Raw genomic sequence first — 24,752 nt, 5'->3', positions numbered from 1 at the left:
ACAGAGTTGCATTAATTTTATTCATATTCAGATATTCTAACTTTGATTTTTTGTAAACCTTAAACACTGTAATTTTTTTATAGTAAATGATGTTTATGAGTAGAGAATTATATATGTCTTTAAAACTTTTTCTTTCATAATCTTAAAATTTGATCAACAAGTTTAATTAGTGATTTGCATTATCTTATTGAATAACTTGTATGTTTATTGTCAAAATATTTTTATTAGATGTCTTTAAAAATTATTTTAATGCAATGGAAAGAAATCTAAACAACTTTTTAGAATAAAAAGATTAAAATTGACATTCAGTTTAATAGTAGGGTCATTTCGGATAAAGCGAGCCATCGGATAAAGCGAGCCGGTCGCCTAAATATTGCAATTTTACGAAATCAAATTATGCTTTCGATTTATAACAATTTATTTAATATTAGTTATTCATTTTAAAGTCTAATGAATATTTTAAAAACAGTTGCTAAGCAATTATTTTCGCGGTGGTATAATTATAATCATTCGAGTAGTAACAAAACGTTTTTTCGCTTTAAGACCTTATATTTTGTTTAGCTTCAATTAAGAAAAGTGAGTATTTCATATTTGACACTATTTATAGTAAATATGATTGTAATATTAGTAATATGAGAAACTATTTCAAAAAATATAGTGTTGATATGTATTTGAGCGATGATAAAGTTTTTTAATCGAATTTTCAACCTGGCTCGGTTTTGCATTACTGTTAGATAAACCGAGCCAAGGGCACTCAGGTAAACCGAGCCATTGGCTCACTTTTCCAAAAATTGCAATAATAAATAAATGTAAAAAATATTATAAACTTTTTTGCTTTTTGACCCACATGAATTGTTAATTTATTGGAATTTTTTATATTTTTACAGAATGGTACGTTATCAACCGATCACGGCCCGAAGAAGCCAAAAATCTCAAGGAAAACAAAAATTGTCCGAGCAGGTACCGGCAATTCGAGGACAACATCGAAGTCCAAAAAAACTGCCGAGGCCTCAAAGTCATGCAGGCACAAAACAAAATTTATGGCAAAATGGAAATATGGCTCAGGCTGGCTTTCGTGCTACTAGCTTGTTTCCATTTAATGCCAAAGCTATTCCCGAAGAGGCTTTTGCACCAAGCACCATTACAGAAAGAAAATTAGATTCAACAGCCTCGAATTCTCAGCCCAATATGTTGTCAAATATTGAAAACTCTTGTTTGCCACTGCGATCGAGTATTGAACAGCCACCTGTACCTAATGCAGCTATGAATTTGCAGTTGATTTCTGTGACCGAATCCGTTGACATAATTAATCTGAATGAAATGCAATTGCCAGATATTTCAAATAGTTCTAGTGCTAAACTTGTTAATACAGCTAATAAAGATAATATTAATGCATCTAATTCTAATACTCGCCTAGATAAGCAGCATGAGCAACATGTCAATACTGATATTGCTGGTAGTACTTGTTTACCTACCACTGATGAAAATGCAATTGTGTCAATTGAACAAGCAGACCTCGATGTGTCTTTCGAAAACTTGATGCCAGTGCCACACAGAGATCGACCACAAAGCAGTCGGCCACGTAAGAAACCACCATCTTATGAATTGACATCAGAAGAAAATGTAGCATTTATTCAAGAAAGAACCAAACCAATAACAAAAAAAGCAGCTAAAGAGAAAGAGACCAGCAAAGAAAAGAAACAGAAGAAAACTGTTAAACAGAAGGTTATAAAGAAAAAGAAAGAATCCAAAAAAGAAAAGAAACAAAAAGAAGAGGACATTTGAAAATATTGTGGGTTTGCATATGGTGAAGCAACTGATCCTCTCATTGATGATGAATGGATTGAGTGTGACGCGTGCCGTGATTGGTTACATGAGAGCTGTATCGAAATAACCGTGCGTGGACAACTATGTGCTGATTGTGTTCAAACAACAACTAAGTAAATTAACTCTAGTTAAGACATGATATTTTGTATTTTGTACTGCATCATTTATCTGCAGCTTTAGCAGTATTATTTTTATTAGACTAGTCGCTGACATTTTTATATTGCTTTTGTTCTTTAAATTTTTTGCATTGTATGCATTTTAGGTTAATGTTTGCAAACTTTTAATACCAGTTTACTATATCGTAGGTAATAAAGTTAATATTAATATAGTAAATATTATTTGTAATAATACTTCCAATTTTGTAAATTTTTGTCTGAAATAAAAGCTATATGGCTCACTTTAGAATAATCATATAAGCTATTGGCTCGCTTTACCAATAATGGTGGCTCACTTTATAAATTTGTTAATATAAAGCGAGCCTTTCCTATGTATTATATATAGTTTACTTGGCTCACTTTATATTAGTGTGGCTCACTTTACATTATATCATAGTTTAGGTATCTGTTATAGATTTTTCTAGTACAAGAAGTATTAAGATATCTCACATAGTTATTAATACACACTGATTTTAGTTTTATTGGCTCGCTTTATCCGAAATGACCCTATTCAAAGTTACCGTGAATGCAAGTGTAACTTTGAATCCATACTTGAACTTTGTTTTCTTAAAAAGTAACTAGTAAATTAAAAAAGTTTATAAAAATCTAGAAAAAGCAGATTTTAGAATATAAGAACACCTATTTGTAAAAATATTTAATTGGTTTGTAAAAATATTTAATTGGTTTGTAAAAAATTTTATGTAGAGTTAAAACTAGCGCCAAGCATACAGAGTTACCCGGAATGACTGTATCTGAAACATCGTAAACAAACCAACATAATGGTAGCAACTTTTTTTTAATAAAAAAAAAATTTCAATTTTAATTTGCATTACCTATAAAACACCAAGTTTAGTAATAAACTAAGCTTAATAGATAATGAAAGGAAGAAAATAAAATTTTCCCTAAGATTAAACCCTAATCAGTCATGAAGACTGTAAATGTTGGAATGACCTAGAGCATGTCAAATTGAGGTAGAACCTTCTACTACAATTAGTTTTCCATCTGTTTATCTGATAAACACAAAAGAATCTAGAGAGGTTTTTCCATTTACATATTTTCTTAACAACTCTCAATCAATTAAAAATGCTGTAAAGTCTGTAACCAAATCATCTAAGCTAGTTTATGATCTCAAAAAAGGCAAAATTTTTTTCTTTTAAAGATTAGAGTAAAAAAGAAAATCACAGAAATGTTAATAAAGCCAATTATTTTATCCCAAGCAAATGACGAATTGATTGCTAATTTAAAAAAATTTAAACTGATGTTTTGTTTTTATTCAATCAATGCCATAAACTCTGTAAAGTTTACACTTTTTTACATGCGTTGATCTGAGAGTTAGTCTCTTTTAGCGCCTCTCAGACCCATATTTTATGGGTGACACCCAAAGACATTTAAGCTTTATATATTTTTTATTTTTATATTATTAAGTTTTAACATTTATATTAATTCTTTATGATTTAGCCAATTTTTGTAATACGCTATATCCAAGTGAGAAGTGTATTTTTTTGCACAAATATTCCCAATTTTGTCAGTTTTTAAATGTTGAAGCCTGAATCAGTTTTACATATATTTTAACTATTTTTTTATAAAAATGTGTTTGGTTTCACTTATAAAATTTTCCCCACCCATACCAACTTTTGTTTCCGAAAAATTTTGCCTGGTAGAATTGCCCTAATATATAGTTTTGATAAAAAATAAAAATTACTAACGTTTTCAAAATGTCAAGGTAAAATAGTGCTGTAATAATGAAAAAAAAAAACACTTCATTTGACAAATCCATTTGACTGATCCATTTATCATAAATGCTACAATGATTCATTTTACGGGTCCCTGCTTTATATAAATAATACTTTTATACACAGTTTTATATTATTATTGCAGCTTGAGTAAAAGATTAGTAGTTCGGCGGCATATTATATTGAGAGATTATTATTAGCAGGTTCTTTTTTGTAATTTTACATGCAAAAATTATTCAAGTTTGAGGTTAATGAAAAAAAACTCATGAAGAAGAAAAAAAACAAAAACTGTGAGACCAAATAAGGATAGACATCAAGCAACGAAATTATATATTAAATGTAACACTACGTGTAATTAGAAAACGTTAAGTAAAAGCGCTTTCTAATCATACATGGCCTTACATACAAAACTAAAAATACTTTGACCCACGCTTGCTTATTTAATTAATTTTTTAATTTAATATCTTTGAAAAAATTTTTACCCACTTTTTGAATAGGCCAATAGTGTAATTAGCCTAGTGGGTTTTATAAAATTAGATATCAATGAAGCAAATGTCTTAGTTCAATTAATTTTTAAAACTTCTATTTAATTTTAAGAAAGAATTTTTTTTTTGACAGGAACGAAAAAAAACTTAGTTAAAAAGCTTGGTTTTATTTTCAAAACACTTTGAATAATTTTTTAGAGGGAAACTTTAACGTAGCATTTCTCGATGGGGGAATATAATTTTAACTCAAGCAACTTTGATAAAACTGAATTACTGTGCGATCCTAAAGTTAAATGGGTTAAAGAGAATATTTTGTTACCGAGCCAAGACGGAAGTCTTTATCCAACTAATGCATTTGGAAAAGTTTATTTTAAAGGTGCAACACGAAGGGCTACAGCTAAAGTAAGTCACTATGTTTTAATAGTGCTTTTATATATTTTACTAAAATATACTATATGTTATATTTATAATATATCTATATGAGATCAATGAGATTAAAATCTTACTTTTTCAGAATATAAGTAGACACTACTGAGTTTTAGCTCTCCCGCTCTCTATTTAAAGTTACAATCTCTAATAAAAACTCGTAATATAACTACCGATCTGCAGTTACGGACCAAGAAATTTTTTTTTGGAGGAAGGGGGGTATGGTGGGGGTTGTAGATATGTTGAAATATTTGTGTATTTTTATTAAATTTGCGTCTGCAAAATAATAAAAAAAATAAAAAAGGTCCTCAATATCTAAGATATTTTAAGACTTTTAGATTCTGGGGGGGGGGGGGGTGCATACCCAATACCCCTTGGATCTATCACTGTCGTTCTGTAGTAACTAGAAAAAAATCTTACTTTAAAAGCATGAAAGCAAAGTTTTCAATCCAACCAGAATGAGGATTTGTAAAATTTAAGTTTAATTTTTCGAAATGTTAAAATTACAGAACAATATTTTTTTTTTTTTTGCATTGCTACCCAAGAGATAAATGATGTATGAACATCTTCAGTTGCAGTGATTTGAGGTTCCTGATTTTAAAACTGACCTAAAACCTTTTCTCAGCCATATAGTTTTCTAGTTAAATCAAAAATTATTAAATAATTATAAACTAATTTTTTTTATAACGATTAGATTTTAATGGTTAAACTAAAGTAGGGGAGAGCGGGGTTGGTTGTCACGCGGGTTGGTTGTCACAAAATTTGTTACTAAAAATGTAGATAAGATTTAGAGTTTTTAAATTGTGCAACAGAAACCTTATCCAAAAAAGACATTTTCACAGTAATTTCCATCTTTTTTTAGCGGGTTGAAAAAAACTTGCTTGTTTATATGTGTTTTTTGATATGTAAAAGTCGAATTTCACTTACTTAAAATTTTTCTTTTTTTAAACGAAAATTATTTTATTGTGTTTTGAATGTACATTTATAAAGTTTTTTTATTCATTTGAGAGACGTAATCTATAATTATATAAATTCTCATGAAATTCACACTTCTTAAGGCAAATAAAATGAATAAATTAAACAAAAATGAATATGTGAACATTTATTCTTTGCGTAGTAAAAAATATGCCACAACATTAAAAAAAAAACTATTAGGAAAAACTTCTACAAATCTCATAACGCGTGCTGTTAAAGATATAAAGATTAATATCATATCTATTAGATCAGAAGGAAAATTCCATGAGATTAACTACAAAAAATTTACACGTTATTGTAAAAAAATTGTTCTTACTAACCTATCACATGGTTCTATAGCAGATCTATTTGAACAAAGTCAAAACTCCACCTGCGTGAATATTTAATCTAAAAAACGACTGAAATTGCCAGATACTATAAAAAAAGAACTCGTCAACAACCTGTTGCGAGCAGCAGAAATTTATTTTAGTCTAACTCCTACTGATGTGAAAAAACTTGCTTTCCAGTTTACAACTAAAAATAATATAAAAGTTTCTAACTCTTGGGTTGTAAAAGTACAAGCTGGTAAAGATTGGTTTACTGCGTTTATGAAGCGCTATTTAAGTAATTACATAAAGTTGAAGTTACTAGTTTAAGTTAAGCAACCAGTTTTAATAAGCAATGTGCATCATTTTTCAATAACTTGCAATTATTTCAGCATAATTACTCCTTCTCATCAAATGGCATTTGGAGCATGGACAAAACAGCACTAACTACTAGACAGAGATCTAAAAAAATTATTACCAAGATGGGATTAAAACAAGTGCCACCAGATCAGTTAAACGAGGGACACTTACAACTTTAGCATGCATAATAAATACTATTAAAAATAGCTTCTCACCATTTTTTATTTTTCCTCGTCAAAACTTTAAAAATTATTTCCTTATATAAGCACCAACAGAAAGCACCAGAGATACCAATCTAAGTGGCTCGATAAAAGAAAAAAACTTTGTAAATTACCTGAAACATTTTGTACGCAATACTTGCTTGACATTTGTGATACACATCTTAGTATTAAAAGATTAGATTTTGCAAAAAATAATGGAGTAGTAATGCTTACCTTTCTTCAACATTGCACACAGAGATTGCAGCCCTTGGATAAGTTTACGGTCCCCTCAAAAACTATATAATACTCCTATGAATTCATGGTTGGTTATGAATCCTAGAAAAACCATTACAATATATGATATTCCAAAAGTTGTAAACATTGCATTTTCACAGGCTGTATCTCCCAAGAATATTTATGCGGTTTTGCTGTAACGGGTGTTTACTCATTAAATCCTGATATTTTTATTGGTGTTGATTATTTTTCTAATCATGTAACCAATCGCCCAAATCCATCTTCTTTACATGCTTCATCAATCAAAGAAATCTGCCAGCCGTATTCAGCTATACCATATTCAACATTCATAACCATATTCAACATTCATACGCCAATCGTATTCAATTATAACCACTAAATAAAAAGTTTAAAGAACGAAGAAGAAGAAAAGTTATTCAGATACTAGCTAACCAGCCAGAAAGAAGTTAAAAGATCCACTTCAAATAAAAATTTTAATTATGACGCAATCATTCCATTAGTTTTTAAAAACTTAATCATATCACCTGAGAGTATTAAGCCTCTGTCCTAAAGCAGATCAAAGATAAGCATCAAAAGAAGTAGAAAAAAGTGTTTAACAATGATTATACCTAACTTACCTGTCAAAGCATGGCTTACTAATTATAAAAACAAGCAAAATAGTAAGACTAAAAATCCTAAACCAAATGTGAATGAAAGTAAACAAAAAGCTGTAAAAGTCAAATTTTTCTAAAAAAAGCATTTTGACAGTCTTAAATGCATCTGAAGATAAAGAGTATTTATCCATCTACTGTTTTGGATAATTTTCTAGCAACAGAACAGTAGATTCAATGGCAGCTTTGCAAAATATGGGTTCATGAAGAATGCACACTTACTGCAGTTTATTTGTGCAATCTGTTCTTTTAACAACATTAATAAAAAACCATTTTTAAAAACACTTATTCTGGTGTAAGTTGGGTTTTCTTTATTTATATTAAGATTATTATCCAAACATGCCAAGAAATGGTATGTTTGGATAATAAACAGTTATTGGCAAAATAAAGAGAACCAACCCCACACTCTGTGACAACTAACCCTGTGGTTGGGGTTGGTTGTCACACAGCAGAGGTCTTTCAAAATTAATTTTAGAACAAAATATATTTAATTCAATGTCATGAAACCGTTGTAACAGTTACATATAGATATAGTTAAACTATCTTTGCGGAAAGTTTGGCTTTGATTTAATGAAAAATAAAATATAAGCAGTCTAAAACGTAAAAAATATGACAACCAACCCCACTCTCTCCTACATCAACGACGAAATGGCATCTCAAATAGTCATACAAGCTCCTATTGTGCACATTTTAGAATAATTGATCAGCTTTGTTATCTTTATTCAGACAAAGTCGACTACTGCTTCCTCTGAACCAGCAAAAGTCATTCAATTATGGCTATGTAATACCTTTTCTGATATCTTTGTTTAATTTACATTACCTGGTAGAATCTTTCATTGTAATAATCAGATAAATTACCAAGATTATACATTTCTGTCAACAATTAGTCAGGAAGCATGTTTGGTGTTCTTTAATATTTTCGCAAATCACTTTCACGTGTAACACATCTGATCTGTGGGCCAGTAAAAATATCAGCTCTTAGCTTTCCTGAATATTGGGAAATTATGAATAAACTCTGAACTTATAACATAATTTCCTGGATCATCTTTATTCATGGTCTCAACAAAGTTTTTTATAAGACCTTATTTGATGTGCAAAGCTAGAAGAACTATGCCGTGTGAGTAAGATTTAGATGTTTTATGTTGAAAAGACCATGAGTAAATTCTTTTCTAGCAGACCGTTCTCCACGTTTGTAGTGGCTAGCATTATCTCTGCTTTTCCGAAGCCACAAGAAACACTTTCGTTTTGTATACTCTAGCTGTATTAATAGAAAAAGAGCAATAGTTTTCAAATAGCTGAAAATTGTCAAGAATATACTTTGAGTAGTTGATAGTCTTCACATGTTCTATACTTTCGTATATCTTCTTCATTTCAATACCAAGTACAACTGGAATAGATAGCTGCGTCTTACCATTGTCCAACAGTCCAGCTACGTTTTGAAGAATCAATACAAAGACGCAATTCACTTTTTGGTACTACTTATTGACTGATAATTGCACTAGCAATTAAAATCATTCATTGAATAGAAAGCTGTGAAATTTCTGTATACCGATATATCGTGCCCAGGTGACAATAATCTTTATTGTTTTAAACAATATCCAAGAAGCCAAGCATGTTCTTTTAACAAGTATAAATCTCGTACTATATTATTTATATGAGCCTGGCTAATAAGATGAGAAACAGATTATGGTTCAACGGTTTGAGTCACGAGCATCGGTTCCTTTTGACTTTTTATTATTAATCGTAGAGAATTTGGTGGGGAGTTAATGAAGACAATCTATTTCTATGAACCACCGACGGTATTGCTGAGAGAAAATCAGGATACTTGATGTTTTTTTCTAATTTTTATTAAATGGCCAGATGTTTTGGCGTATTTAAGTTTTGTGACCAGATTTTTGTAAGTTTTAACTTAACAGACAAAAAATTTTTACCTAAATACTGACATTTTACCTAAATACGCTTCTTTTGAGACCCAGTTATATTTTTGAAAAACTCACGAATATAATAAAAACATTTTTTACAGGGTAAATATTAATTCAAGAGTATTAATAAGAACTATGTAAAAATATTATACTTTTCAAAATAAAATTTCTTGTTTTAAATACTAACCCACACTAAAGAAAAATATTTTATAAAGATATTAGAGGCTTCAGAAAGTAAAAAAAAAAATTGTACTACAACAATGGAGCTTTTCTTTTAAGTCTAACGATTACTTCTTTTAATTCTTACGATTACTTCTTTTAAATCTAATGTTTACTTCTATTAAGTCGAACAATTACTTCTTTTACATTAATTGATTTCTTCTAACGTTTACTTCTATTAAGTCTAACGTTTACTACTTTAAAAGTTTAACGGTTACTTTTTTTAAGTCTAACCGTTACTTCTTTTAAGTTCAAAGTTTACTTCTTTTAAGTCTAATGATTACTTCTTTTAAGTCTAATGATTACTTCTTTTGCACAAGAAACTTTTTTTATGAATTAAAAATAAAGCTAATAGACAATTGGCAATTGAAAGCATCTGTTGATGAACTTGAATACGATACAACAGCTGCAAACAGTGGAGCGTATAATATAGCTACAATTCTAGTTAAGAAGCAAACTGGTCGTTTTCTATTTTAACTTGAATGGAGACGTCATATTCGCATCCAATACTATTTGTAATTTAAACATATTACCAAGAGTTTAGCTTTTTAAAAGATTTAAGGAAGAGTTTTATAACCATAACAAGTGTATAAAAGAACTTAAAGCATGGGAATGACCTCATGATAAAAATAGTTTTTTTATTTCAACAAGCACACGAAGCAAAGAAATGGACAACGGAATGCTTGGAGAGGAAAACTTTTCTTTGTAAGGAATATGAAGAACTGGTGAAGTTAAAAGAGGTCTCCGTATACGTTATGCGGATTCTGATCATCATACAAGATGGATGTCAAAAGCCATTTATTATCCAAAAATATTCTCACTCATTCATAAATATTCTCGCGCATTTGTATTTTTAAGCTGAATGATGATGAAACAAAAAAGAAATTCAAATTTTTTGACTACATGCAAAGTTAATTGTAGTTTGATTATTTATGATAACAAAACTTTTAGTGACATTTTCTTGATATTTTTTGATACTTAGTAACTATTGATATTTAGAACTTAGATATACGAGTTCAAAAAATATGACGAAAAAAAAAATTTGTACTAATACGGGCCTCGGGAATCCTCCCCGTCCACCACTTTAATAGATGTCATTTAACTTTTTTTACTTGCAACACAATAAAATGCCTTGAAGTAGTAATCAATCAGCGCCGGATTAAGATATTTTTAGGTCTGGGCTGTAAATATAGTAGGGCCTAATGTGGCGGTTTCCTGAAAATGCCGAGCGGGAACGAGGCTATACCAGGGGATGACTCTAAGTCTGTTGCTTTTTTTTATCTTCTTGGAAAGGTAAATTTTTTAAAAATGATCAACTGAGTTAATATCTTCTGTGAATTTCTTTTTTCGGACATTTCTTTTGCTTGAATGTTGATGGCAAATTGAAAACTTGATGGTTTCAAGTTGCGATCAATTTCAGCATATTTTTGAGGTCCTTTGAGAAGTTTTTATTTTATTTTTATGGGGTGACTTGCTGATAGATAATTATTATTCCTTACCGACATCTAGAAAAGCACAATATGCACCTTTTTAAGCACCTTTACTTTACTCTACCAATTTTTTTTTTCTCCCAAGCTACCAAGCAGTTAATTTTAAAAGGGTTTATTTGTTTCCAAGGACCTGGGGCTGCAGCCCCATCAGTTCCCGTCTCAATACAACTTGTAGTCAACACCAATCATTTTATAATGTTGATCCAACACAAATGTAATTTCCTAATCACCCAAACTAATTTTCAATACTTTAACTTTGTCATTATTTTCTTCATAATTTGAATGTGAATTAACTTATTAAATACAATTGTTTTAAAAAAAAACGTTAACAACTTGTTAACGTTTGAAAGTTAATAATATTGGCGGGTAATAATTAATTCCGCGATTTTGTTGTTGTTAACAACTGCAAAATATCGAGGAATTAATAAATACGCGCCAATATTCTTGCGCCAATTTTCATTTTTTAAATCATTATTTCTATTAAGTATATTTGCAACTTACTTTATCTGTTTTTCCGATTAAAAAAAAAAAAAGAATTTCTGATGAAAAAGAAGAATGATGCTTTTAGTTTATTTATTTCACATATAAAATATAATACAGCCAAAGTTAATAAGTGAATTTAAAACAAGACTTTCCTCCGTTTTAACACACGGTTTTAAGTCTAAATCAGGTTTACTAAACGATTGCAATAATCACCGAAAATTACTGATTCACAGCGAAAATCCTTAAATGGGGGAAAGGGTCAAGAAGTCAAGAAGAACTCTTCAATTATTGTCTGCTTTTATTGTGTATTTCTCTGCAACCAATTTTATATGAAGCTATTACTAATAGCTTCAAAAACTATTCAAAAAATAACTTATTTTTTCACTAATATTAGTATTAGTGAAAACATAAGTAATTTTGTGAAATTATTTACAAATTGGTGTTTTAAATTAAAAAACACGACTAAAGAAGTTTAAATTGAAGCTGATGGTATGTATATAATTTGGTTGTTAAAAATGATTCATTGAGTGTGTGATGAAAGCTAGCTAGTTCTGTTTTCTATTAGCATGTTCCAAGTTTTTAGTCTTCATTAATAATAACTTCAAGAAATAAGCATGTTCCAAGTTTTTAATTTTCAAGGTAAGAACTTCAATTTATTGATAATGTTTTGGTTACTCTCTGTTTTACTTGCTCAGTAGCAGCAATTTATTTCGTTATTTTTGAACACTGCTTTAAATGTTTTCTTAAATCTTTCTAATTGCTGTTCTAGATATATTACTAGAACCTAAGCTTATTTGTCAATAATTCAACCCACAAATTTAATTTACAAGGCAAGATTAACACCCTGAAGGCTAAATTAATTTTTGGAATATTCTAAACAACTTTGTGAAATTATTTTGAATAAAAAAAAAAACTGTTTGTAGTTTTCTCTTGTAACTAAAGTTTTTTTGTTTAGTGCTTTTATATACATTCATTCTAAAACTTTTTCATGCGGGATTAATCTCAGATTTAAATCTTCTCGTTCTATGGCTGAGTTGCTAACTGTTGCGACTGTATGATTCTATCCTGTATTAGATGGAGGCGGCATTGCAAGGGTTTTTGCTCTTGACATAACTAAAGCTTTTGATAAAGTTAGCTGGTCTTCTTCATAAGCTTGATTTATATGGCAGGGCTGTATGGTCGTATGACATTCATATGGCAAGCTCCATAAGCTTGATTCATATGGTAGGGCTGACAACACAGGTTTTAAAGTAGGGGGGCACAATCATCAATTTCTAAAAAGTCCTCTATATTTAGATATTTCTTCTGACAAAAAAAAAAAAAATTTAAACCCCCATTCTTCGTGTAAATCGCAGGTAAAGCAAACTGTTGGAAAGTATTTTGATAAAACAAAGCTTGATATATCTTTGATATTAGCACCTTGTTTAGTTATTAAATTTGAAAGATTATCTAAAACATCCACATGTGAAATCCCTAAGTGAAAGTCAAGGTACAGTAACACTACCTCATGAAAGTATTTTTAGACATATATTACATATATTACATTGCTGGACATATATTACATTGCTTGCATCTTTTTTTTAAATGTTATTCACCTCCTCAAGACTGGAAAGGCCACTACATTTGGGGAGGGGCTATATTACAACTCTCTCTCAACTCTTAAACTCTGAAACACAAACCTTGACCAACAAGTTTGCTGGGCCGTGAAACTAGTTGAACGCTGTACTACCAGGGATATGGGGGTTGAACTCGGAACTTCTTGCTTGTGAAGCAAGTGCTCTACTACTACACCACCACTGCATCTGTAGCAAGCATAGGTTTGCAATTGTTGAATTTGCTTCTCTATATCAATTTTTTTGCTATATAACCAGCAATTGTTGTCGCAACTTCTTCTGTTTCAGGTAAAGGAGTTAATTCAGATATCTCATTTTAGTTTAAATCTAATCTTATTAGTAATCCATTATTAATTGGGTTATCATATTTATTGTTTGTTTCCCCCCCCCCCCCCCTTTAAGTTTAAATTCTCCTTAATTAAAGTCCAACATGCTAAAATAATTTCTGCATGTTGAACTTCTAGTAAGTTTACTAGAAATCTCCCACCACTCATCTGTTGTGAACTAAGAAAATACAAATATCCTTCATTGATAAGCTCATCTGTAAGCATTGCTTTAGAATGCAGAGTTGTAATAAGAGCAGGTGATGTTTGTTCAATCCCATTAGCTTGCCTATAATAAGTTTTTTTTAACATCATCAATTGCATTACCAAGTTCATTTAGACTAAGTTACTGTTTTGAATTTGAAACAGTTAACCATTTTTTTTTAAAAAAATCTTATATAATCAGAAAAGTCATTTTGTTCCATAAAATAACTTTTAAAACTTGCAATTGTTGTTTAATCAAAAATCCATAGTGCAAGAGAAACATTTTGCTTTATATCACCAGGGTGATGACTTTGATATTTAATTTTTAGAGTGTTTCTTAAGTTGCCTTAAAGTTGCTCATCTTTAGAATGTAGAAAACAAAAATCCCTAAGTAAAGTAACCAGCTGTACAATTATAAAAGTCATCTTTTATATTATATATAAATGATGGAAAGAAAAATTTTTTACTGTGTAATAAATTAATTATAATATTTTTAACAATGCGAACATTTTAATATTTAGACTTTATTTTAACATTTAGACTATCAGGATGATAAATAAACAAATTTGACTGATTACCATATTTGGAATGAAACAAACTAAATGCATTTACATTCTCTTGATGATTGTCAGTAAAAACTTGAATTTTAAAACCAGATAGAGAAAGAGAACTAATAGCTGATGTTTGATCCAAAAGCCTTTTATTACGTATGGTAACCTTAGGTACTGCTTTTATAATATAAAGAATAGATTTCTTTAAACGATCTTAAATACAACTCCTTTGTACTGAGACACCACTACAATATTGTGTCTGTTGTATTTTATCTTAATACATTAAAACTTTCTCATGAACAGCCTTTATTTACTGCAACTTGTTTTATTTTATTTAATAAAGAAATCGAAGGTAATGGAAACAATTCAAGTAGAATTTCATATGCTTGTTAAGATGTATATCTTAATAATAGAGCTTGACTAATCATTAGAAGAAGCCATGCAAGATTTTCTAGCTTACTCACACTAGTTAACTTGCCATTATGACCATTAGTTAATCATGGAGAAAGTGGAACATTATTTACCTTATTATGCAAAGCTACACATAAACAATGTTCAATTTTTATTGATTCAAGAACTGATGGAAAATCTGTTAGCAGATCAAGTTTTAAATAAATAAATTACACAATTAAGTTTTTTAAATTGAAAACTTTCTGATAAATATTTACTGTTTAACTTGTTTTATTCAGTTATTTTATCATTTTCAGAAAAAAAAGCAAAGTTCATGTTCCAAATAAATACCAGTTTTAGGTGGTCTCCTCAAAGCAATAGGTGGTGGTAGTGTTAAAGGTTGTTTTAAATATTTGCTTGAGAAAATTTCAGGAATAAGGTTTAAACTCCAATTTAACTTGCATTTTTTACCTTTAGTATTGTACTTTCCATTAAATTTTGCATTAAACGTGCAATTTAATGCAAAATTTTCCATTAAATTTTGCATTAAATTGCAAAAAGCAATTGTTGATTTTTAACGGAAAATGAAAAGAAGCAACTTTTATATCTTCCAAAGAACTGTTGTATCCAATTTCACAACCTTATGCAACACAATTGTTAACCATGATATTCAGCTTTTTTAACATTTATAAGTTTTAAAAAAAGTATATATACATATATATATATATATATATATATATATATATATATATATATATATATATATATATATATATATATATATATATATATATATATATATATATATATAGTATTATAGTTTGTTGCATTTGGGAAGCACGGAAGGAAAAAAGTGATTGCCAACACATGCGAAAAAAGTGATTGCCAACACATGCCAACAGATGCCAACACATGCGTCACTTTTAATTACTTTTGACTTTCAGAATGTTTTTAAAACATTCTGAATGTTTTTGACAATATAAACAATGTTTTTATTTTTATTTTTTTTAATAAAATATTTTTATTTTTTATTTTTTTAATAAAATGTTTTTATTTTTATATTTTTTACTGTAAATCATGCGCGAAGTGTTGCTACATCGACTATCTTATAGCCTGACTCGCAAGGGAGTGCTACTATATCGACTGACAAATAGCCTAACTTGCAAGGGAGTGCTGCTATATCGACTGACAAATAGCCTGACTCGCAATGGAGTGCTGCTACATCTACTATCTTTTAGCCTGACCCGCAAGGGAGTGCTGCTACATCGACTGAGGGTTTGGTTGGGGCAGGCAGTCTATTAATTAATAAAAAAAAAATTCTGGTCTTGCATTTTAATTTTTACTTTTTGTCAACAAATTATGGAAAAAACTTTCGGATAACATATAAGAGTTTTATATATATATATATATATATATATATATATATATATATATATATATATATATATACATAGTTATAAATATATATATATATATTTATAACTATATATATATATATATATATATATATATATATATATATATATATATATATATATATATATATATATATATATATATATATATATATATATATACATATATACATATATACATATATATATATATATATATATATATATACATATATATTATATATATATATATATATATATATATATATATATATATATATATATATATATATATATATATATGTATATATATATATATGGTTATAAGTTTTTTTATATTTTACTGTCATTTTTATTGCATAAATTGGCCTATTCAAATTGGCCTCTAAAATGTAACACACAGCTAGGTAATATAGTAGGTTGTCCTTGGTCCTGTTTTGTTTCTTATCTACATTTATGATCTTCCTGAAAACCTTACCTCTAAAGTGGCTCTATTTGTGGGCGACTCAACTTTATACTCCTGTCTTGGCAAAAAGTCTTCTTTTTTGATCACTTAGAACAGGCAACTGGACTTGAATCTGATTTCACTCCTATAACAGATTGGGGCTGGCAGTGGCTTGTGAATTTTAGCTTTAACAAATCTCAGTTATTTATTGCAAATCACTATTGCAACACTGTTGACATTTCTCTATTAATGAATGGCAACCCTATCACTGAGTCATTTTCTTTAGGTTGGTTCTTCTAATGATGCTCTTTCTCTATTACACAAGGTTCAAAATTGCATTGTAAATGCAGTTGGACCTGTTTTATCTGCCAAGCTTTAGCCTCTCTCCCGTTGCCATAAAGTTGTATCTCTTTTACTTTTCCACAAATGCTATTATGGTCGCTGCTCAACGGAGCCATCATCTCTACCTCCATCAACCAAAATTCAACTTGCTCAACTCATCTTTCAGCAAAGTCACATCCTTTTATTGTATCTGTCCCTGCATGCTCGAAAAACTTTTGATTGTCTAGTTTTTTTCCCCTTTTGAAAGTCTCTTCCATCTTCATATTTTTCTGGCTCATACAACCTAAAACTTTTCAAGTTATTGTCAACTGCTTCCAAGCTCTTTAACTCTATTCTTTTTTTCTAGTAACTCCCAACTTAATAGTAACATTCCATATAAAATGAGTCAAACATTCCCAGGAGACCATCTCCAAATTTACTCCCCTTATAGGTATTATGGAAAAATAGATTTCCCTAAAATTTCTATTCATTATCTTGAAGCATTCTAAAATTACGGCAATTTGAAAGTTAATGTCTTAGCCTATTTTGAGTAATTTATTGTCTTTTTCAAAAAAGTCTCATTATTGAATCCATATAAATAAAAATTATTATTTATATGGATTCAATAATTATCTTAAATACTTAAAAATCAATTGGACGGAAGTAATCTACCTCAACTTTTGAAAAAATAAAAAATTTACAAAAATAATTATTTTTGACCATCTTGGACTTTAAAGTTATAAAAAAAAATACTTGAAAGAAAAAATTTCAATGTTAATAAAACAAATAAAAGCTGAATACCCAACCAAATGTGAAAATGGTGTTATTTTGTGAGAATATAGGTGGTAATCATCATTCATGATAAGTTTTGTAATATTGGATTCAAAGTTATAGAAGTTATACCCCCTAAAAAAGTCTCCAGCCTTAAAATGGTAAAACTAGTTCCATTTTAGAACTAAAAATTACTCAGATGTCCAGTAAGTTTAACACTTAAAACTTTCAGGAATATATCTTCAATATAAGAAGAAGTAATGCAAAAAAAATAATCTTGGGATGTCTTGTAGCTGCTGAGATATCTTAACTTAAACTTTCTATCATAATAGGATTCTTCAATATATTTAAAACTGATGAATATTTTTAATGTAAAAATTTGTTTAATTTTTTTTTTATAAACAAGGAATTTAAAAATAAATTAAAAAGTAAATTACTTTTAAGTAGGGTTAAAAAAAAGAGTGGCCAAGTATTACTTCATTTTATAATGATGCAATCTTTATTTCAACTTATTGAGTATGTATGATGCAAATATATTTTATTAATTTTGATAAACGAAATAACATTTTCTTTTTTGTTTAGATAAAATAATAACAAGTATCTTAAAACTAAGGGTTAAAAATGAGTAACAAAAAGTGTAATATCGGGGTTTTACTAAACCCTAATTACCATAAAACCTTGTTTACTCAAATAGTTGGCGAAAGAGTTATTCTTCACAGAAGAAGAAAAAAAAATGCTTGCATGCTTATGTGATATGACTTTAAATAACTGTAGTTCTATATGTTTTCATCATGAAAAGATGTTCCTTGCACGTTATGAAACTACACAAAGGTATTGTTGTGACCCATATAAAATTCATAAAACTAAAGCATTTAGTAAGTAATAGTTGAAAATCTTACAAAAAAATTTTTCTGAAAATATTTTCAAAGTTAAGATTTTCTGCAAAAATTTAAAATTTTTTTTTTTTTGTCTTTGCTTTATGTTAATGACAAAAAAATTGGTGGTGGAGGTTTTTAACAAATTTTATGTTTATACAAGGTTTTATAATTTTGATAAAAATTTTAATGATTGTATAGATTGCTTTTCTTCTTCTTTTTTTTAGAATCTCTTTGGTCAGTCAATGAAGAAACCGCTTTACGAATGAAGTTATGCCCAGATCAAAAGCTCTGTATAACTAGTCGTAAGAAAGATGAAACTGTTGAAAACAATAGAATCAATGATGAAATCAATAAATCATACATTCCGACTGTTCTGAAATTGCAAATAAAACATTCAGGATGTTGGATTGTTCTCCATTGAAATCAGTGTCTATTCGAGACAGACTTAGTTATGGAAAAAAAGTTAAAGAAGGTTTCAAATTCTTGCCAAACATTAATTTCAAATTATTTGGGAATTTCCAATAATTAAATTTCTATTTGTTGCTTAATAAACAATGGGTATTTGAAAAAATTGACAGACCAAGATTTATTTTGTGAAACCATTAAGTAAAAAATTGCTAAATCAGACAGAAATAAAAAATTAAACCTATTAACATTAACACCAAATAGTTATTCAAAAAAATAAAAAAATAGTCTGTACCAAAGTCAATGTTTAAAAAAGCACGTAAACTAAAGGCGTCTAAAGGTATCTTAGGAGAGTGTAAAAAAATTACTAGAAATAAGATATCACAAGCACTTAAAACAAATGTTAAGAATTTTTATCAGTGTGACGAATTTTCTCAGATTTGTTCTGGTAAGAAAGAATTTGTTTCATTTAAAACTGATGGTCAATAACAACATATCCAAAAGCGATTATTACTTGTAAATCTAAAATAGCTACATTTAGATTTTCTAAAAACAGGAGAGAAAAAAGGATTTTTAAAGTTTTGTCCGCTTCGTTCAAAATGGTGTGTAACAGTAGATAGTGCATCTGGTGTGCATTCAGTTTGTGTCTGTCAAGTACACCAAAATTCAAAGTTGATTACTTATGCAGTGCCCGGTAACATTGAATATAAAGAACTTTTATCAAAAACAGCATATAGCATTGAGAATCGCAGCTGTATGCTTGTGATTACTGTCCTAATGTAGAAAACTTAAAACAGTATATAAGTGATATCTTCAATCAACATGGTTTTGAATATGAGGATATAGTGCCATACAAATCGTGGTTAAAAAAGGAGAACGCAATTGGTTTGGTAACTTCTGTTAGAGAACTTCTGTTAGAGGAGTTTCTTAAAGAAACTGTTTCTACAACTGAAAACTTGTATTTCAAAGACACAGTTCTTATTCCTTTAAATTCTGAAAGAAAATCTTCAACAAAACCAAATTATTATCTTGCTTGATTTTACACAAATTATAGTTTTATAGCCATTTTAAGATGCAGTCCAAGATTTTCATTGAAATAATAGCTAAGCAACACTACATCCATTCGTTATATATTACAAAGATTTTGAAAATAAAATCAAACCAATAAACTATTGCATAATATTTTGCTGTCTGCAACATAATGCTAATGCTGTTAATGCATTTTTAGCTAGAGTTTTAAAATATATAAAAATTGTCTTGCCAAATTTGACCTTATGTTATTACTTTAGTGATAGAGCAGCTAGCAAATACAAAAAATATAAAGCTCTTAGCAATCTATGTCATCATTTTCAAGACCATGGAATACATGCAGAGTGGGATTATTTTTGCAACAAGTCATGGTAAAAGTTCATGTGATGGCACTGGTAGGACCGTAAAACGACTTGTAGCAAGGACAAGTCTGCAAAATAACAAAATATTATTTGTTACTGAAATGTTTAAATGGTGTACTAAAAATATAACAGTTATTAGGTTCATTAATATTTCTGAAACTAATATAACAGATCATATAGAAAAGGTAAGCTTGATGACTGCTACTCTAATTCTAAAAGATTTCTAGGAATGCGTTCACATCATTGTTTTATTCCATGTAATGATAAGAAGCTAGAAATAAAACGTATATCAGGTAATACATGTTTTACAACAGTTAATACAACTGATAATGAAGAAGGCCGGACTTTGGACCACATAGGTGATTTACATGCTGGAACATATCTTGCATGTGTCTATGATAATGAATTGTACATTGGAATTTTACAAGAAATTGCAGATGATTCAGATATTTATATAAAATTTTTGCAATAAAATGGAGTAAACTTTAATGTCCCTTCAAATTTATTCATATATTGGAAAAATATAAGCCTTTATGTACAGATACCTTTATATTAAAATTTATTTTTAAATTCCTTTTTTAAAAATGATTAAATAAATAAATTTTTACATTAAAATGTTCATCAGTTTTAAAGATATTGACTAAATTATAAATTTAAAATGGCCAATTTTGAATTCCAGAATCCTATTATAATAGAAAGTTTAAGTTCGGATATCTCAGCAGCAACAAGACATTCCAAAATTCTTCTGCATTTCTTCTTATATTGAAGATACAATTTTTGAAGACACATTCCTGAAAGTTTCAAGTGTTAACCTTACTGGACACCCGGGTATTTTTCAGTTCTAAAATGGAGCTAATTTTACGATTTTAAGCCTGGAGGCTTTTTTAGGGGGGTCTAACTTATATAATTTTGAATCCAATGTTACAAAACTTATCATGAATGATGACTACCACCTTTATTCTCACAAAATAACATAGTTTTCACATTAGCTTGTGTATTCCGGTTTCATTTGCATTTTTAATATTTAAATTTTTTCTTTAAAGTGTTTTTTTGTAACTTTGAGGTTTAAGATGGCCAAAAATAATTACTTTTGTAAAATAAATTTTTTATTTTTTCGAAAGTTGAGGTAGATTTTGCCATCAGATTGGTTTTTAATTATTTAAGATAAAGGTGCTTCTGATAACAGTTTTTCCATGGTTTTCCTCACATTGTGCTGCTGCAATTTCAAATCGGAACTGTTACTTCCATATCTATCAGCCAAACAATTCTCCAGAAAACAGACGTCTTTTTATTACTGCTAGAAACCATCGTAAAAAGGTTTTGTCTAACACCAAAGCCCACTATTCTGAGGTTATGAAATCTCGTATTTCATCACAAAAATTAGGCTCTCGTGACTTCTGGAAAATCTTTAATAGTATCAATGATAAGGGCAAATCTGTAATTCCACCTCTCTTGTATGGTTTAGACTTTGTCATCTCACCTAAAGACAAAGTTGAATTATTTGCTAAAAACTTTTCATCAAGATCATATCTTGATTACACTAGTTGCATTCTACCTGGTATAACTGTCAAACAGGTTGATCAATTGCTTGACATTCGTATCACTCAAGCCTCTGTACCTAAAGTCATTTCCTGCTTAGACTCTTCTACAGTTTGTGGCTTGGACAACATACCTGTTATAGTCTTGCAGAAGTGTTCTCCGGAGTTGTCATCTATACTTATTATTCAAAATTATTCAACAAGTGCTTATCAGAGTCTTGTTTTCAGCCTGCTGGAAAACAAGAGCCTCTGATAAGCGGCATCTGTTATCCCTATTTACAAAAATTCTGGAGAGCAATCTAACTACCGTCCCATTAGTCTTCTTCCTACCATAAGCAAGGTTTTTGAATCTTTAATTAACAAACTCTTAATCTCTTATCTTGAATTTCCTCAAGGTCCAATCCTTGGCCTTATACTCTTTTTAATTTACATTAACAATCTTCCAGATATTATGACATTTAAGGTGGCATTGTTCGCTGATGATATTACCATTAATTCTTGTCATGATAAGAACCCAACACTTTCTGATTGCTTGGAGGGGGCATTTGAACTTGAAAAGGATCTCCCTTCTGCTACAGTATGGGGCTCACAGTGGCTGGTGAAATTTAATTCAGATAAAAAGACTCGATTTTTTTCAGCCAATTGTTATCACAATAATTTCAATCTTCTAATATTTATGAACGTAATGTACTCGATGAGACATCTACCCTTCATCTTCAAGGATTAACTCTTACTTCCGATCTTTCTTGGAAACCATTTATCAAATCTGTTGCAAAATTAGCATCTGCTAAGGTTGCATCTCTTTGTTAAGCTCGACACTTTCTTACTCCGGATTCTATTCTCTATTTCAATAAATCTCAAATCCGGCCTTGTATGGAATACTATTGCCATATCTGGGGCGGATCTCGTAATGATGCCCTTTCTCTTTTAGACAAGGTGCAAAAAGGCATTGTAAACATAGTTAGACCTGCTCTTGCAGCCAACCTCCAACCATTATCACATCGTTGTAATGTTGCTTCACTTTCTCTTTTCTACAAATACTATAATGCGCACTGTTCTAAAGAGCTAGCATCTCTTGTGCCATCTACTAAAATTCATTCTCGTGTTACTCGTCATTCAATTAAGTCTCATCCTTTTTATGTGACTGTTCCTAAGTGCATCAAAAACTCTTATTTGTCTAGTTTTTTTCCTCAAACATCAGTTCTTTGGAATTCGCTTCCTTCACCTTGCTTTCCTGATTCATATAATTTGCAATCCTTTAAGTCATCTGTCAATCGTTATCTTGCTCTACAGTCTTCATCTTTTCTCTTCCAGTAATTTCCAACTCTAATTAGTGGTTGCTTGTAGCCTTGTTGGAAGCAAAGATGTTTAAAAAAAAAATCGCTCAAAATAGGCTAAGACATTAATTTTTCAAATTGCCATAGTTTTAGAATGCTTCAAGATAATGAGTTGAAATTGTAGAAAAGATTTTCAAAAAATTGGCAGATGTGTAAGTAGAACATTAAAAAACTTTAATATTTTGTTTGAAGGGAACTGTTGTGTACCAATTTTTTTAATCATAAAATTTTTTTAATAGTAACTCTCTAAAAACCTTAGCAAGTAGAAACATTTTTCAGAGCCATTTCCATGCCGCTAAAATTTGAGGCCCAAGGATGCTACCTAGTTGGTCTCTAAGTAAATCTGACCTTGTCTATTTATTGTCAGTGGTATTTTGTATTGTGCTAATCTTTTATTTATTACTTTTTTATTTAGTTTGCCAGAGTTAATGCAAATGATGAAGGAAAAAAAATATTTGAACTTTTGACAGCAGTTATGGATTTGGAACAGCCCCGTTTGTTGATATCAGTTACAGGTGGAGCAAAGAGTTTCAGTTTAAGTCCAGCACTTAAAAGTCAACTAACTCTTGGACTTGCAAAAGTATAATATATATAATAATTTTTTAACTTTTTGTATTAATAACTTGATAAATGTTTATGTGCTTTGTGAAAAATCAATGTTGCCCAAATTCATTAAAATTAATTGTTTTTAAAAACCAAATAAATTTCCAGTTCATTGAAAAAGTATATATATTTCTAAAGCAGATTGCTTTTTAAATAAAAATCCATAAAAGTCATTTTAAAAATCCAGAGCCTGTGATTTTTTTTTTATATAATTCAGAGGTTTTGGTTATTAACAAATATAACATTAGCGGAACTAATGTTATAATTGCATATAATAAGATGCTTAAACTGTAGGTTATAGAAATGATAATGTTATCTTGATAGAATATGGCTAAATATTAATGTCTCTATTTTTTTATACAACTTGAAAACCTTTTATCTGGTTGTTTCAATATATTGTCTACTTAAAAACATTTAGATACAACAATTATCATGATTTATAATTCATGAATTATTTTGAACTATAATTTAGTATATTTTTTTTTTATTTCAGTCTACTAAACTGACAATTGAAAGGATATTAGACATTTATTCAACAAGAGTTCTGATAATATACAATAGAAAAAAACGTTTAAATTAGATGGTAAAATTAGATGGATATTTAATTGAAAAAATAGTATTAGCACTAACAATATCATACTAACAATCTCTCCACTTTCACTTGAAACAGAAACAGGTTTACTAAATAGTTGCAAAGTTCACTGAATCCACTGAACTATGTCTCCCAATGAGAAAAAGAATCAAGAAAAACTCTTCAATGAGTGTCTGTCTTTAATCCAAACATTAAAGAGTTGAATAGTAAAGGTTTCCTTATGAATAAATGGGAAAAAAAATTTAATGTAAATGTGAAAATGTTATCATGTATGGTAGACATAAAATTAGCTTATTTTATTTAAGTAGTTGCATATTGTGATCTGTGCACTCTAAAAATCAGTGTTAAGATATTGAAAGATTTGACAATGATTTTGTGATCAAATGTGGCATATCTTTTTTTTTGATTTTTAACCAATTTGAACTAGAAGATGTTTCATTATTTAAAAAGAAAACAAAATAAGGGCTAAATAAGCTGGAAAACCAACTCCAACTTATTTTCAAAATCTCAT

General features: G+C 29.2%; 1 protein-coding gene across 2 annotated transcripts in view; it reads left to right on the top strand.

Moving 5' to 3' along the window:
- The window catches only part of LOC100197824 (transient receptor potential cation channel subfamily M member 1), a 62,136-nt gene that overhangs the window by 2,370 nt on the left and 35,014 nt on the right, over positions 1–24,752 (top strand). Inside the window, exons 2-3 of one of the 2 annotated variants that reach the window (XM_065812475.1) lie at positions 4,399–4,602; positions 23,462–23,626. In XM_065812475.1, the coding sequence (XP_065668547.1) occupies positions 4,426–4,602; positions 23,462–23,626 (342 nt within the window). In that variant the 5' untranslated portion in view covers positions 4,399–4,425. Of the gene's footprint in view, positions 1–4,328; positions 4,603–23,461; positions 23,627–24,752 lie in introns of those variants that run through there. The other variant, XM_065812476.1, reaches the window with a different exon arrangement.

The sequence above is a fragment of the Hydra vulgaris genome, chromosome 12 (genome assembly GCF_038396675.1).
Source record: "Hydra vulgaris chromosome 12, alternate assembly HydraT2T_AEP".
Lineage (NCBI taxonomy): Eukaryota > Metazoa > Cnidaria > Hydrozoa > Anthoathecata > Hydridae > Hydra > Hydra vulgaris.
This window is presented reverse-complemented; position numbering and strand designations above follow the sequence as displayed.